The following is a 15,239-nucleotide window of genomic DNA, read 5'->3' as shown; positions in this document are numbered from 1 at the left end:
TTTTAAGACTGACTTGGAAATATGTGAACCTATATCCTTTAAGACCATATGCAGACTCCACTCCCTGGCCTCCACTCTATTATGTTCGATGCAGCAAAAGCATCTTAAAATAGTGCAAAAACGATACATATTCCCATGATTTTCAAGCCCAAACAACACACCCAGCGTCTCCTTAATTTTATTTTAACTTGAGCTCCCCTTTCTTCTTCTATTCTCCCATTCATTAAGTCTTTTGGTGCGTTATGAATCACATCTTTGTATCCTCCCTGACTGCATCATTGGTCTATTTCTGTTTCAACAAGCAAAGTGAATAATGGTCTATTGCCATGGCAGAGAGGCAGAATAAATTAAAATATGCAACCACCAAGATTACTAAAAGTGAGAAGTCTGACCATCAAAGCCACTAAGCCACCGCTCGGTTTGAAAATTAGACAACTGGCAATATTTATTCCCTGATTGAATTAGTATTGGTTTAATGTAGCTTGCTATGGCATTATTATAACAATTTATTAATTGTTTAATATATATATATAAAGAAATCATGCTGAGATTTAAACTGGTTAAGTAGATACTTAGCAAAGAGAGTATTACTATAGAGGTAGTTAAATATAGTATTAAGCTGAAGCATTGTAGTCAAAATAAATGACCGAAACAGACAATATAGAGAGGTACTGTGAGACTGTATGTTAAAGCTGCACCGACTATATAACAGCTTGCATAAAAAGCTTGTGGGAGGCAGAGTGACCTTGAGACAAAAGAAATCTCTATAAAGAGGAAGTCACAGGTTTAATTCTTGCAACAGCAAAATGTGTCCCCGTCGATGCACATTAACCTTTCAAAATGTTGAGGGATTCATTTCCAGTTGTGTCAAAAATGAGACTTTTTGTTCACGATTCAAACCCAGCTTGCAGGAACAACATGAATGCGTCTGTGCGGCAGCCTGTTAATATTTCTAGTGCGCTCAAACTTGCTGTGGCTCTCTCCCAGTCAGTCTGGGCATGTGCAGAGAGGCACTGCAGTGCTGCACTGTGAAAAGAGAGAAAGACAGAGAGAGAGAGAGGAGTGACAGTGGGGTGCTCGTGCCCTGCAATATTTTGTCGTTGTTATCCCATGTGTTGAGAGCATTAAGAGGATAAGAGGTGTGTGTATAGTCCACCGCTGCAGCCCCGCATTATGAAGCATCCATTAAGCACGAGAAGTTTACTGCTAATGTCAATGTCGGTGACTTTCAAGGCACTGAATAGGCTTTTCTCAGCACATACTCTCATTGGACAGCTTGTCAGCGTGCTATAACTTGTTTCTTTTCAGATTTTGTCTTGCCAAACCACCAAACCAAGTCCATTTGGTGCAATGCAACCTTTAAACCTTGGATTAGCAGTGTAGTTCTGCTCCACCTTTCTCCAGTTCAACTCAGGCCGTTACAGCCTCTTCCATCTCAAGGACAGCTCCTCAATTAAGGGGAACAAGTTCCATCACAGACGCTTTTAGTCTTTCCTGCCTTTTGTTTGTTCCCACATAAACTCTTCCAACTGTTTCCTTTCTCCCTGGATCACTTTGCTTTGCTCTGAGTCAATCTATTTAATCTTTAGTCCATTTGTTCTCTTTGTGGTATGGATTCTTTCCCCGTCGAAGCAGTAAGGCTAGAATAAGAGTTTTACTGATGTGGCACTGTTAACTGGGGGGAAAAACAGTCCACCTGTGCTCCAAACAATCTTTCCTGGTGAGGAAAAACCCAGCTCAGACATACAAAACTGATGTTGATTTGGTAAACAGTGAGAACAGGAAATATATCGTGAGATAATCTCAAAATCTACGTTTGGAATGTGGCAACTAGATGAACACAAACAGAGAGAGAGGCCTAAAGCCAGGATACCAAAAGTCCCGGCAAACCAGCTTTAACTAAACTCAGAAACCAAGACAACACAATAAAAGTAGTTTATTTGAAAGAGACAATAAAGTGCATCAACAGACTAAAGGGTAATGCTTCCTTTGTTGTTCTGCATTGTTTTCTGGAAATTGATGACAAGGCAAAAAAGTCACAGATCATTATTTCATATCTCTAAGGCAGAGGATGATGCCAAACATTATAGTGAGGTTATTGGATTGGATTGGCTTTGATTCAGTATCAGGCTGCAACATTAATTGGCTACTTGTGCTGTTGCAGACACACATCGTTCTCTGCCTCTCGGGGCTGCTGAGGCATCAAAACAGGTGGAACATAAATGGCACAGCATGTGCGCCTCAGAGTCGTGACGCACCCTGGTATTTCTAAAAGCTGTCATCCATTTTGTGGGCAATGATGACGTTAGTGGCGAAAGAGGGGTGAGGGTGGGATCTGTTGGTTGAAAGGGCCATCAAGTGGTGGGAAATTGAACTGCACCGTCAGGCGGTTGGCGAGCCATCGAGGCTCTGTTGTAATGAAGCAGGTGGACCACTGCTTTCCCTTGAACTGAAGTGGGCATGCTTGAGCAGGCCCTTTGAAGCAGACTCAAGGTGCTATTTTTCTACTCAGTGATACTGTAAAAGGCACGGTTCCCTTTCAAATGAAAAAAAAACCATGATCGTAATAGGAACTATTGTATTACGTTTCACCTGAACAGACATTCTGACGCATGTCATATTCTGAATAAAGTTCAAAATCATACCTGACTCACCTCACGGATTGAAAAGCTCCCATGTAGTGTCTGTATGTGTTTGTATGTCTCGTTTCACTGGGATATCCCTTACAGGCTCCTCAGTAGCCCCGCTATCCAACTCCCTGTAACGCCACACTGCATTGCTGAGAAACTGAAGACCTCTTGGGTTCTGCAGATGCCGGTGGCCAGCGTTTGTGCTCGGATCGGGCCTGCTGATAGAGGTCAGGGTCATGAGGAATTAAAGTCACCGTCGTGTCATCAGCTGAATTGACCCAAAGAGTGAAGATTGTGAGGTGAGCCTGGAGCAGGAAATGCATTCCTGCTGATGGCCATGGTTGACATGCTTCATGTCATATAGTGCTGATTGGAATCCAGTGGTACTGAGTAAATGCTTAAGTGCAGTGATACTAATTAACAGTGATAAGTACTGTTCATTTATTTGAGTATTTGAATTGTATGCTTCTTCATACACTCATGTTTTAAAGGGAAATATTGTACTTTTTATTTCCATTTATTTCCATCTGACAAGTGTGAGTGAGCATATGAATCTCAGTGCTGCTCATATATTAATGCATCATTGCTGAGCCAACAGTGTGATGAACAATTATACAACGCTGATGAGTCTGATCTGTCTGATCTTGTTTTTTTCCACTTTTGATAGTTTTAGGTACATTTTGTTGATAATACTTGTAATAAAGCTATTTAATGCTGTATTATAGCTCCTTTACTGAAGTAGAGGAACTGAATACTTCTTCCATGATAAGTTCTTATTTTAATTTTACAAGTTCCTTCGTGGTCTTGGTTTCATGCTTGAGTTTTAATGTTTAGACATAATAATAAAACCCATATTTTGCCACTGGACTCCACGGCTGTAAATGTTTGTCCTGCCATCCTGTAGTAGTTGATATTTTATTCTAGGTGCTCAATTAATTCACAAACTCTTTCAACGAGCTGCTTTGTGACGATGGCTGATATTTTGCATCATAAATCCCGAGCTTTGACACAAATACAGACATTAAACTGCTTTGTTTATAGAAACTACAGAAAAGATGCCCTCTGGTTTGTGATGGAGGATTTGACTCAGTGGTCTGGGTGAATATAAGTAAATACAACACTTTCTCGTTGACTATTTAGTTCTCCTTGTTGACATAATGCTAACTTGTAAACAGTTTATTCTGTGTTTGTTTCATTGAGAAAACAAACTAGATAAAAGCTGAATATTGTCTGTTTGGACATCACAAGCCAAAAACATAATTGGTTGCTTTCAAAATTATTTTTGAAATATTTGGTGGAGTTCATGTATTTAAAATGAATCAGATCCGATTCAGTCAATCTAAATTAAATGAATGGGATGCTCCAGCAATTTGGTATTGCACTTTTATGAAGTTTGCTGATACTTTTTTGTTGTTGGTCAAAAATTGAAGCAACAGAGGCAGAGCTATCCTGACTTTAACTCCTCATATCAAGCTCCAAAAACATACATTAGTCTTTCATTAAACATTTCAGTAACGACGATGACATAATCAGGGTTAGCTTTTAAACTTCAGAAAGCTCCTTCAGAGGCCACAGAAGAAATGCAACTTGTGTTTTCTCATTCTGTATTTCGCTGAATTTCATGTCTGGCAAGCCCCTTCTTAATATGAATCAATTAATGAATAATGTATGCTTACAACTTCAAATAGACGTGCAATAAATGAATTACTTGAAATGTATTTGTGCTGATGTCTCTAATGCATTTCAATGTGTTGGTTTAAGGAGCATCCACTCAAGTGTCAGACAGAATTGAATATAATTCTATCTAATTGATGACGAACTCATCCCACTTATTAAAACCCTTATTGAGCAGTAGTTATTTCACAAACAGCCACGCGGTGGTAGCAAAGAAGCAGACGTCATGACGCACAGAGAGCGCACTACTGAAACGCGTGTGTGCGCGCGCCTCAGGTGTTCATGCGCTCGCGCCTGTGTGGGGGGTGAAGGAAAGTTACCATTAAGCTAACGTTAGACGCCGTAGTGACAGTTCATTCAGTTAACTGCTCAGAAGCAAGAGGGAGGGGGGAGGGTCTGTACGTTGGGGCTTCCACCACTTTAGTCCCTGCAGTTGTAGCAGTGAGGTGGAGGTAATCATTACACGTGTGCATTACTGTCAGCGCCCAGGTGACTGGACCGATGAGATGACACGAACGCGCCACAGGAGTCCTCTTCTGCTCGCCGTCACCTGCATGTACTTCTCAGGAGGTTTGCTGTGGTCCTACCAAGAAGAGGATGCCAGCCACGGGTAACTGCGGGACGCGTGTAACAACACAATGACACGAGGACTCCCATGCATGAGATGAAGGGGGGGAGAAAAAAATGCTCAACTTTGAAATGTTCTTGTTTCGCAGTGACGAGTGCTCAGAGAATAACATTTCTACAACAAAGTACCCCTGCATGAAGTCAACCGGAGAAGTTACAACGTGCTACAGGTAGGAGTGATTCATGCGGTTGGATTCTGTTTGAAATTGAGTAATAATATTGTGAAATTATCGAGCTGCAGTCCAGTGTGTTTTGTTCCCATGGAAGTGATTGCAAAATGTAGCTCTCACTGACTTTCTTTCATTATTCAGAGCAATAATGTTTAAATGGTGCTTGGTTTAAATGTAAGTGCAAACTCATATCTGCACTTTGTATAACATTGCATGGAAACATTGTGTTGCCTGAGGCAGCTTATAGCTTTAAAAGAAAAACATCCTCTAGTGTTCCTCCTGACGATGTATGTGATTTATTTATTTTCAATGAATCTACTGTCAGTCGTATGTTTATGTGAGTTGTAAAATGTCTGCTTCCTGCAGTCTATCACTACAGATATTACAAAACCCCACGAACCTTTTAGATATTATATCATGAAGTGGAAATCAAGGGATTTCTGGGGAGACGTGGGTAGATCTAACTCTTAATCATCTCTTTGTGAATTTAAGTGATCGTAGCAATCTAAAATATCCACAAGCCTCCGGATTGGACTATTCTACTCTTGACACTGGCTTTAATTATTGCAGTTCACAGACACTGTGGACACGGCGTCTACTCGCAGCAAAACTCCTGTCAGAGGCGACGGATTAAGTTGTTAGAACCTAATCTGTCTTCGTTGCGAGGGGCCACCTCACGGACATAATGAGAAAACTGAAAGAAGTCAAAATAATCAAGTCAAATATTCAAACATCTTCCCTAGAGGCCAATTCGTTCATTTTGCTGTAGAATAGGTTTAGTTTACAACAAAAAAAGTTTGACAAACGTCTGTCTTCGTGATGTATACGAGCTGAAAGTTGAATCCTTTTATTAAAGGAGTGAAACTAGACACATGCTGCTCTCCCAGAAACCCCCACACTGCTTACAAGCTCCTTTAAGATCGATTTATTAAATGATGGACAGGCTGTCGAGATAGGTAGGTGTACTGTTACTTACTCAGGAAACGAAATCATGCAACTTCATTGGGGAACTCATTTCAAACATTTTGTCAATCATCTTGATTCATAGCAAATCTATTTCTGTACGTCCTTATCTGGGCGAGTGTATCGAGAACCAAAGTAACGCCAGATTGTTGAACGTCTCCTCCGAGAAGCCGTTGCAAATGTAGACTTTGAAAGGTTTCATCTCTGCATCACTTGACAAAACTGCTGGCTGTTGTACCAGCACTCAGTGACATCCTGTTTGATCCTCAAATCCCAAGACACATTCTTAACATAATTATGTTGGTTTGTGGTTATTGGCTGCGGCCACAGTTGTTTCCCCACAATAGTTATTCAAGGAAAGAAAAAAAAAAGTGTTTCAGCTAAGAAGCCTAGATATTGTGCCCTGGGTGCATTTGAGTTCACCTGCACGGAGTGAGCCGATGGCTGCCCATCAGCCCTCGAAGGGTTAATAAAGAAGTCTTCTTGTAGTGCCAGAGATTCAGATTAATGACCTCAATTTGATAAGATGAATGTGGATTTTTGCGTCATTCACCACTGCAATTGCGCCTTGGCATGACTGAGCTGTAGTTCAAAGAGAACCAAGCGTGATTTAAGTTAGCGAGACTCTGTTGCCAAAGAGAAATATGGCATTCATTAGGATCTCTCTAGGGCATCGGTGTGTCGGCACATCCCGGAACATTTGGTCACTGTGTTGTTTTTGTTGTTTTTCATATTCATGTAAAAGTTGTTGCTTGTACACACAGGTGTGCTATAGCAGTTTGATGGCCAAAAGGCCACGGGACACACGTTTTTATTTTACTTTGTATACTTCAGCTTTAGTTTTATCTTATCCGTAGAACTGCAGACGTCGGATTAGCTTCAGTTTGCATTCGACCAACGCTTACAATGAACATGTGCAGCTCCTTCATGGGTGGTGAGTATAGAAGTTGTGACCATCGTACAAATACTTAACTACGAGGACACAAACCGCTTCGTCATATTTCACAAAGTAAATGGGATGAAATGAGTTCTCATTTGGGGTAAACTGCGAAGGTAATTTTCAGTGCATTGGCAAATAAAGGCCCCCGCATTTTTATAATAATCTTCAAAGAGCCCTTCAATGCATGTCAGATTTCTTCAAGAACACAGCAAGTTTTTGCATCATATCGAACAGAAGAATTTGAGAGTGCCATCGATCTTCTCATCTAACTCTCTGCAAGAAAGCAAACGAGCGTACTCCAAAAGGTTTCTAGAGGCTTTGAAAATCAAGTCTTCTGTGTAGTCTAGTGGAGAGGAGAGGGCCACATGAAGGCATTTTTAAACAGTCCCCCTTTGACTGTGGCATTCCACCGCGTGCACAGTTAAACATTCATCGTTGGAGCGTTCGTCATATTGTGAAACTGCTTCAGAAGAGACACTCGAGACCCAGAGAGCACATGTCACAGTGCAAGAGAAGTACCAGGGCCTCGGCCGACAGCGCAGGCACATTCTTCTCTCAAGGATTCAGTACCTTCAAGCTTTAATGTACATGCTTATATTTGTGGTTTTACAAGGTGTAGGGTTAAATATGCTTTGTTCAAAATAAGATGTGAGAGGTTGTGCAGAGTTGTTCCCCCCCCCCCCCAGAAGTTGCACTTCAAACATGACTGCCTTTTGGTTGCAGCACAAATGCTTTACTAAAAGCCCAAAAAGTGTTTGATTAAAAGGATACGGTGTGTGCTGTTTGTTCCAATATGGCAGCAACTTTAGTGTGAGGCGGCGGTCACTACTGTTGCTTTTTTCGATGTACCTCCCGTTGTGGTCATCATTGGTCATGTGACTCGTTCTCTTTATCCTCAGTGTCTTCTTTCCAAACCACAGTTGCTGCTGCTGAAACCATAAACCGATCACTTCCTGTGTCCTCGTGTCACACAAAGCAAGATTACCGACTCAGCTGGACAAATGTGCTGAGCATAACCCAGAGGAGGTTTTTATTTCAGTCCATGTTGCAGATTTGAGGGCCTTCCAGGTTTTACTCAGCCGTTATCCAGCTAACTTCATAATCCTGCTTTGTGAGGATTACATACCTGATAGCAAACAGCACATTTTTGAGCTTTCGTGAGCTCCTTAAAGCTGATTCACTTCATCAGTCGGCAGCAGAAACTGACTAAATACTGATTGTTTTTATGCTGTTCAATCGAACACAGTACAGTTGTTGTAGTTTAGTCAGAATGTCCACGTTTCTTCAGCTGCTGAGATTAAGTATCGTATGACATCTCTGACAATCCACGATGAGAGCCAGATCCAATGTGTCCACTATCATAGCGGGTAGAGGCACATTAATAATCTTTGTTTATAACGTCTCTTAGGTGACAAGAGGGTACATGAAGCCGTGATTACATTGGCTTGATTCATGGTGCGGATGATGTCGGCCTTACCTGCCCTGTAAAGGAAATGCTTCTCTGGAAAATAAGCAGAACGCAGTGAGAGTGAGTCTTTCCACTCCACAGCTGTAACAGTTACACGTAATTGATGTGTGGCATTTGTAATTGTTTTGTTATTTTTCCAAATAATTCCGGTGGTACTAAGCGTTCCGCTGCGTTCTCTCTCCCCCCCCCCCCCCCCCCCCCTTGTCCTCTGCTCCCATCCTCTGCTCTGGAATTCAGGGGAAACTGGTTCACGCAGTATGGAAACGTGATAGTCATGATACTTCTCGTGCACTTGGCTGATCCAAACAGCATTGTTTGTGTCCCGTAAACTTCCCCGTCAATTCATTCCAATGAATTTTTTTTTTTTTTTTCGGAGGTATTTGATTTCGTGTCTTGAATTTTGACTTACTCCGGTTCTGCATTGTGCCGTAGTGAATCCAGTGGCCCAGAAGTTTGTAAAAAAAGAAGTGAGGTTGATTTTCCGTTGACCACAAACTGAGTAGTTCATTTACATTTTGATTCTCAGACAGTCTGATTGTTCAACTTGGCTACAAAGCTTCAAGTCTCTCTTGTTTCCTTAGTTTTCAAATCTGGTTTTTGCATCACATTTTAAAATGTGTTCTACACCTTGGAATAATCCTCTCAGCTGGACTTTTGTTCCTTCTCCCAATTCAAATAGCTTTCAACAGGAGAAATACCCTTGTGAGTTTTCTGCTGCCATGTTGTCACCCCTCCAGTGATCATAGCTGGAGGAGTTCAGAAGGCCACAGTTAGTCATGTCTTCTCCTTTTGGGCTGCTACATTTATGATACTACTCTAAATATTCCTCATTCTAGAATGAGTCTAGATTTTATGGACAATAAACGAGTACTGTAGCATCTTTCAGGAGAACATGTAACTCAGTTAAGCCCCAAATGTTATGATATTACGTATGTATAATGTCAACGTATCCGTGGGCACACATTCACTTTTGTCATGAAGTTATTTGATAGATTGGAGTCCTTTTTTTTTTTTTTTAAATCGTTGTCAATCTTAAATTTCTGCTCATACTGAGGTTGCCGATACAATTACACATAAACTGGTACAGTATGATGAGTCACTAAGCACAGAGAATATTCCAGAATGGAAGCATGAAAACCCTCTTCTGGAAAACTGATGATTGCGCATGAGGGAGATGGAGAAAATAAGGTAATTTAAAATTACTCTCAGGCGTTTGTCTCTTTTATTTCTTACAAATCCAATCATCAGCTACCTCGTGTGCTGCTGGATATGTGTCAGAGAACCAGTTAGCAGACTCTAAGTATTCTTGTCTTGTCTTGTTTGTACAGAAAAAAAAAGAGCAGCACAGTTCATGTCAAAAGATTTTGGCAGATAACTCAAGCAAAACAGCAAACCTATAATACACTAACTGCAGCTGCTGTTCCGTTGTAAACAATGTTTGAATGGTTAAGGGCTTCCAAACACACAGAGGCCAAGTGCCAAAGCAGGAATAGTTCAGATTTATTGAAACCAAATCTGGAATAACTAACAAAAACATGTTTCAATGTGTATGAAACTGAAAATCAATTTTAGGAATGACAACATTATGAGCTATTGCAGTTTAGAAGATGGAAATGCATCATAATCATATAAATAAGCTGTCTGGGGAAGGCGCATGGAATAAGGCCAAGCTGTTTCTCAACAGGCCTTTTGAGTTTACTGGAATTAACCTCGGTAGATGCAGAATGAGATAACGCCACTGGAAATCATGCCAATCAAAAATGCCTGAAATGATATACAGTTCCTGGCACTGTTCCCCAGCATTGTGATATTCTACGGAGTAATGGGAGAAAAGGTTAGAGTGAAAACTGCTGCTATAATCTAGACCGTTTCATTAAAGGCAGTAAACTCTTATTGCAATTCCTGCTGAATCTTTGTGCTAAATAACCGACACAAATTACAAGATGGGATTGATATATCCCAAATCCCTGAAATGATACATAATGTCCTGTCAAAGAAAATACATCAACATGTGTTTTCTATCACTCTTCAGAAAGAGAATGTGTGTGTGTAGCCTGTGGACTGCAGACTGCTGTGTTCCAGAGGCTGCACTGTGGATTCAAAGCTGACGTGAGCATTTGGTATTGCTCTGCACAGTTGAACGTTAAAAAGATCTAAATGGCACACAGGAGGAGGTCAGCTGTCTGATTTAAGCTGATGATTATAGTCTGTCTGACGTAAAATACAAAAACACATGCAATTAAATACTTTATTATTACTTTAATGTTATTATTTTCTTTGGTTGACTCACAGACATGTCAGTAAGTCTGATAACGGAGCTTTTTGTCTGTGAGGGACAAATTCTCCCAAATGGAGAGCAGAATAAATGGAGCAGTGGGGGGGGGGGGGGGGTGTTTACGTTTTCTATTTCAACAAGTCTCCAAAATATGTTGCAATTGCGCTCCAGAACAACTCATGTGCGTATAAGCGTCTTCTGATCTGGTGCCATTTTCGGCAGGACAACAGCATTCGTCTGTGCCTTCCAAAAATCATTAAAACATTTTTTTCTTTTTTCTTTTTAGACCTCGAGTTGGATTTGGTTTAGAAATGAAAACAACTTGGATAGAGTTAAGACAACAGCATGGTTTGGATTTAAATGACTACATTGTTAAGTTTGGGTACCGTCATCTTGTTCAAAGTCGAGGAATGGCCGCTGCTGCTGCTGCTGTTGTTGTTGTTGTTGTTAAAGCAACTTGCTGTCTGTAGGAAATAGGAAACACTCTGTGGTCTCCTGTAGCAAAGTGTTTTCTTTACCCACTTGGGAAAGACTCGTAATTTATACTCGGGCCAACAGAGGGCTTTGTCTTTTGGTTTCGGGACAAGTTCTGAAATAACTGATGCTGTGGTATTTCTTGGGAAGACGGTGTCCCTTTCTCCAGCATATTACGTTCTTTTAAAAGGAGTGGGTGACCCTGTGGCCTAGTCACAGGCTGTATGAAAGCCCCCTAATAACCACCAAGTGCAGGGTGTATGTGCTTGTAAAACACGCCTTCTTTAAAGCCACTAATTAGGTTTTAAATAATTTCAAGTCTTCTGCTCCACAGGGGAAATAACTTAGCTTGTGCCAGTTGTTGCCTACAGGGGGGAAATGTAACAACCGGGTTATCGTGTACACTACTTGATTGTTTGGTTATTATTTCTCATTCACACGTTTGATTTATTGTGTGCCCGTGTGCTCATGTCCCACTTTAGTAGATACCCTGCACAGGTGAGGTTAGTTGCACCTGCGTGTGCAGCTCTGGGCCTATAGACCTCATTTGAAATGCATCATTATTCAGAAACAGGCCTTGGTAATTGTTAATTTTTTTTCCCTTTTTAACAAAATATGGTGCAGTTCATATTTTATTTTGTCAAATAGCACATACGCTGGAGCCAGCCATTGTTGTGTGTCACTTTAATGGTGTCACACTTTGCAGCATATCATGAATAATAATGTTATAGACGTTGAGCCAATTGGTCGTGAGTCATTTCTGCAGGTCCTGTCATTAATTAACTGTGGTTTTTCGAGTCTGATATACATTCGTCATTCATCTTTGAGCCTGTAGGGAGTGATATTTTGCAAAACATGAACAGCATAATAGTTATTGTTTCAGTTTAGATGAGATGTAAACGAGCTGTTTTAAGTGGTGATATTCCCTATAAGGGAAAGGATGAATCCCCTTCCTGTTCCTTCAGCACTGAGGAAGATGTGAAGTGTAAGTTATGGTAGTCGGCGCAGGGGAGGACGTGTTGGTGTTCAGGAGCATTCCTCAGTGACGGATGTACAGCACCAGCAGCAGCAAACATCCTCTCTGTCGCCTCTCTTATTTCTCTGCTTGCACTTCATGAAGTGGTGTGATAGAAATAAACAGGTGTTCATAAATGTGCTATTGGATTCACTAATTCATATTTATTTGACCATTAACAACACCAGGACAGCTAAAATAATCCCACATCGTTGCATTTCTCACTTACAAATAAGACTTCTTTCTTTCTTCATCGTTGAGTCATTTTTCTTTCTTTGATTATAATTGGAAAGGAATATGTGTTTCTAATTATTCAAACATGTCATTTAAACATTTTCAGTATGACTGACAGTGATTTGGTTCCTTTGCATTTTACCATCTGTTTTCATTTGAAAGACGAAACTAATATGAAACATGCCTTTACTGGAAAGCCCATGACTTTGAGAGCTCTTACTTTAAAGAGTTGTTTAATCTGGATAGTTTGACAACTGTTGTTTGGATGGTTTTGACCTGTTGCCCAGAGTACACATTCTTCAGCACTATACAGCAGTGAACCAGTACTGTGGAGGACGGGCTGTAAAGGGAGACGGATGTTCTCATGGACAGGGTGGGGTCAGCTCGCTGGAAATCTACTGTACATGGAAATGAGGCCTAAATGTGAAAATAAATTACTTTATATCAAATATATATATATATATATATATATATTATACAAACAAACAAACAAACTACCAGGCATCCATTTGGCCTCTTTGCACCTATAGTGTAATTCTGAATAAGTAATTTCATATGGCAAAAGTACATGAAAAACCGAATACAAGGAATTAGCATCTGTGTTCATTTATGAATGACTGCTGGTGTTCACACATTTTATAATTCTCTACATGTTCTGACTTTAAATATCATTTTAAGTACATGCTAAATGGTATTAGATCCTAAACCAAATGAATTACAGGATTTAATTTGTGTCCGGCGAGCTTTGAGTCAGATCAGACATTTTTCCCTCGTTAACCCATGTAGCAACTTCTTGTTTTTTTTCCTGATATTTTGGTTTCTTAAAATCAGTCTTGTTTCCTTTGGCTGTTGCTCGCTCGCCCATCTGTTTCTTTCCACGGAGAACTGTAGCGTGGTCACGCTTCGGTCACGCTGTGGTTCTGCGATGGTTAGGAGATGTGGCGATATGGAAACCACAGGCTGTGGGTTTTACTGCCGCCATGACTTTCGCTCTGTATATTCAAGACTGCTCTAGTTGTCGTCAACGTGTTATCACAGAGAAAATATATTCAAATAATGTTATAGCATCACTTTGCATAATACCAGTATTTGTGCAACCCCTACTGTGCAGCAGGATCTTCTTGACAAGTGAGTCAGCTAATTGTGTTTAAACCTCATGTGCATTTTTACCACAGCAGAGTGTTGGGCCATGTGTAGCCTTAATTTATTCTCCCATAAGTGAAAGGAATAAACTGCTAATTTATCAGACCTGAAGGACAGCAGCTAGCCAAAGAAAATGTCCGCCAGCACCGGTGAACACGCTCGCACACGAACACACACACCAGTCCAGCCATGTTAAATTGTAAACAGCTGCACCATTCAATGTTAATAACACATTTTGGAAAAATGGCTTCTTGTTTGGGGGCTTTTGACCGCGTGTGTGTGTGTGTGATAGAGCTACACCGTTTATCTTCTCTCTTGATGTGCCCTCCACTCTACATTGAAGCAAGTATTAAAGCATTTAAGCAAGTATTAAAATAACATGAAAGCCTCAAGTGGCCTCTTGCAGATATCCTACATTTCAATGTTCATGGAAATCCATCGAGGAGCTGTTGAAAATAATTGACATTTCAAGTAAATCTGTCAAATATTTGTACAAAATGTTGTCCCAATCCATCGAGGAGCTGTTGAGATATTTCACAGGGTAAGTGAACATTTTAACCTGCTGATTGCACTAATACAAACGTCAGGGAATCTCCTCAAAGCGCACTACTGGTCAAACACATGTGACAAAAACTGTTCACGTGAGCCGTAGGTATCAAAACTCTGTGCATCTGGACACCGAGAGGGACCATTCACTTGGCATCGCTGTCTGAACCTTCATTTAAGCTCCCAAGTGTGATTGCTGTTAAGCCTCTTCTAGCTCCTCAGTAAATAACTATTGATTTCTCGCTCACCTCCGGGCTGAAGCCTCATTGTTATGTGGCTTGAATGGATTGTAGATTGATTGATTGATAGATTTTTTTTGTACTTTATATGTTTCTTGTTGAATCATTAGGAGGAGGCCGTGATGGAATAAACTCCAACTGTAAGATCTTAGCTGAGGGGAAAAAGCAGCACATCTGCTTTTTACATCTTAATCTTTTTGGATATTGTTGGAGTGAACCTAACATTTCTATATTGCGATGAAAGATATTAGTTTTAAAAAGGCAAATAATCCCTCATAAGATATTGTTGATTTAAGTTTAGCTTTCAGGAGGCCACTTCTTCAGGGACCAGTTGTCTTAAAATCCATTTGCATAGTATCACCATTCATACTGCAGCCAGGGCTTCTTTTTAAGAAGCTTCTGACCCCACTCTTAAATCTGTCAAATGAATTAAATAACTAATAATCCCATCAAGATTCTTTTAACATTTCCCTGAAGTGGTAGGTTGCACGCGTTCACAGTAGCATCAGTGTTTGAAGGGGATTGGGTGATATCTGGCTTGTGTCCAGTAGAATGGGTTTGAGTTAGAATCACATGGAAAGGCTAATGACGGTTTACTGCAACAGGCGACAGACAGCCGTGCTGTGTACAATTTCCTGAAGTGTCAGCATCAGAGACATCGCACACCTCGGCTTTTTAAGTGAAATTTTGACTTTCTCAACTAAAAAAAAAAAGCGTGACGTAAATGAAGACTGATTTCATTTTATAACGCGTGGCCGGAGTCGAATCTCATTAGTTTGAGCCTGGAACGCCACTGAGGAGACGCAGCAAAGAAAGGCAGTTGCTCAGGCTGCCTCTGTTA

The 15,239-nt window shown here is 40.6% G+C and overlaps 1 protein-coding gene across 1 annotated transcript in view; it reads left to right on the top strand.

The window, feature by feature from the left end:
• Nucleotides 1-4,749: 4,749 nt before the first annotated feature.
• The window catches only part of ccbe1 (collagen and calcium binding EGF domains 1), a 28,005-nt gene continuing 17,515 nt past the window's right edge, over nt 4,750-15,239 (top strand). Inside the window, exons 1-2 of the mRNA XM_079289452.1 lie at nt 4,750-4,914; nt 5,021-5,101. Of these exons, the coding sequence (XP_079145578.1) occupies nt 4,811-4,914; nt 5,021-5,101 (185 nt within the window). The 5' untranslated portion in view covers nt 4,750-4,810. The remainder of the gene's footprint in view (nt 4,915-5,020; nt 5,102-15,239) is intronic.

This window comes from Melanostigma gelatinosum (assembly GCF_949748355.1).
Source record: "Melanostigma gelatinosum genome assembly, chromosome: 18".
Classification (NCBI taxonomy): Eukaryota; Metazoa; Chordata; class Actinopteri; order Perciformes; family Zoarcidae; genus Melanostigma; species Melanostigma gelatinosum.
This window is presented reverse-complemented; position numbering and strand designations above follow the sequence as displayed.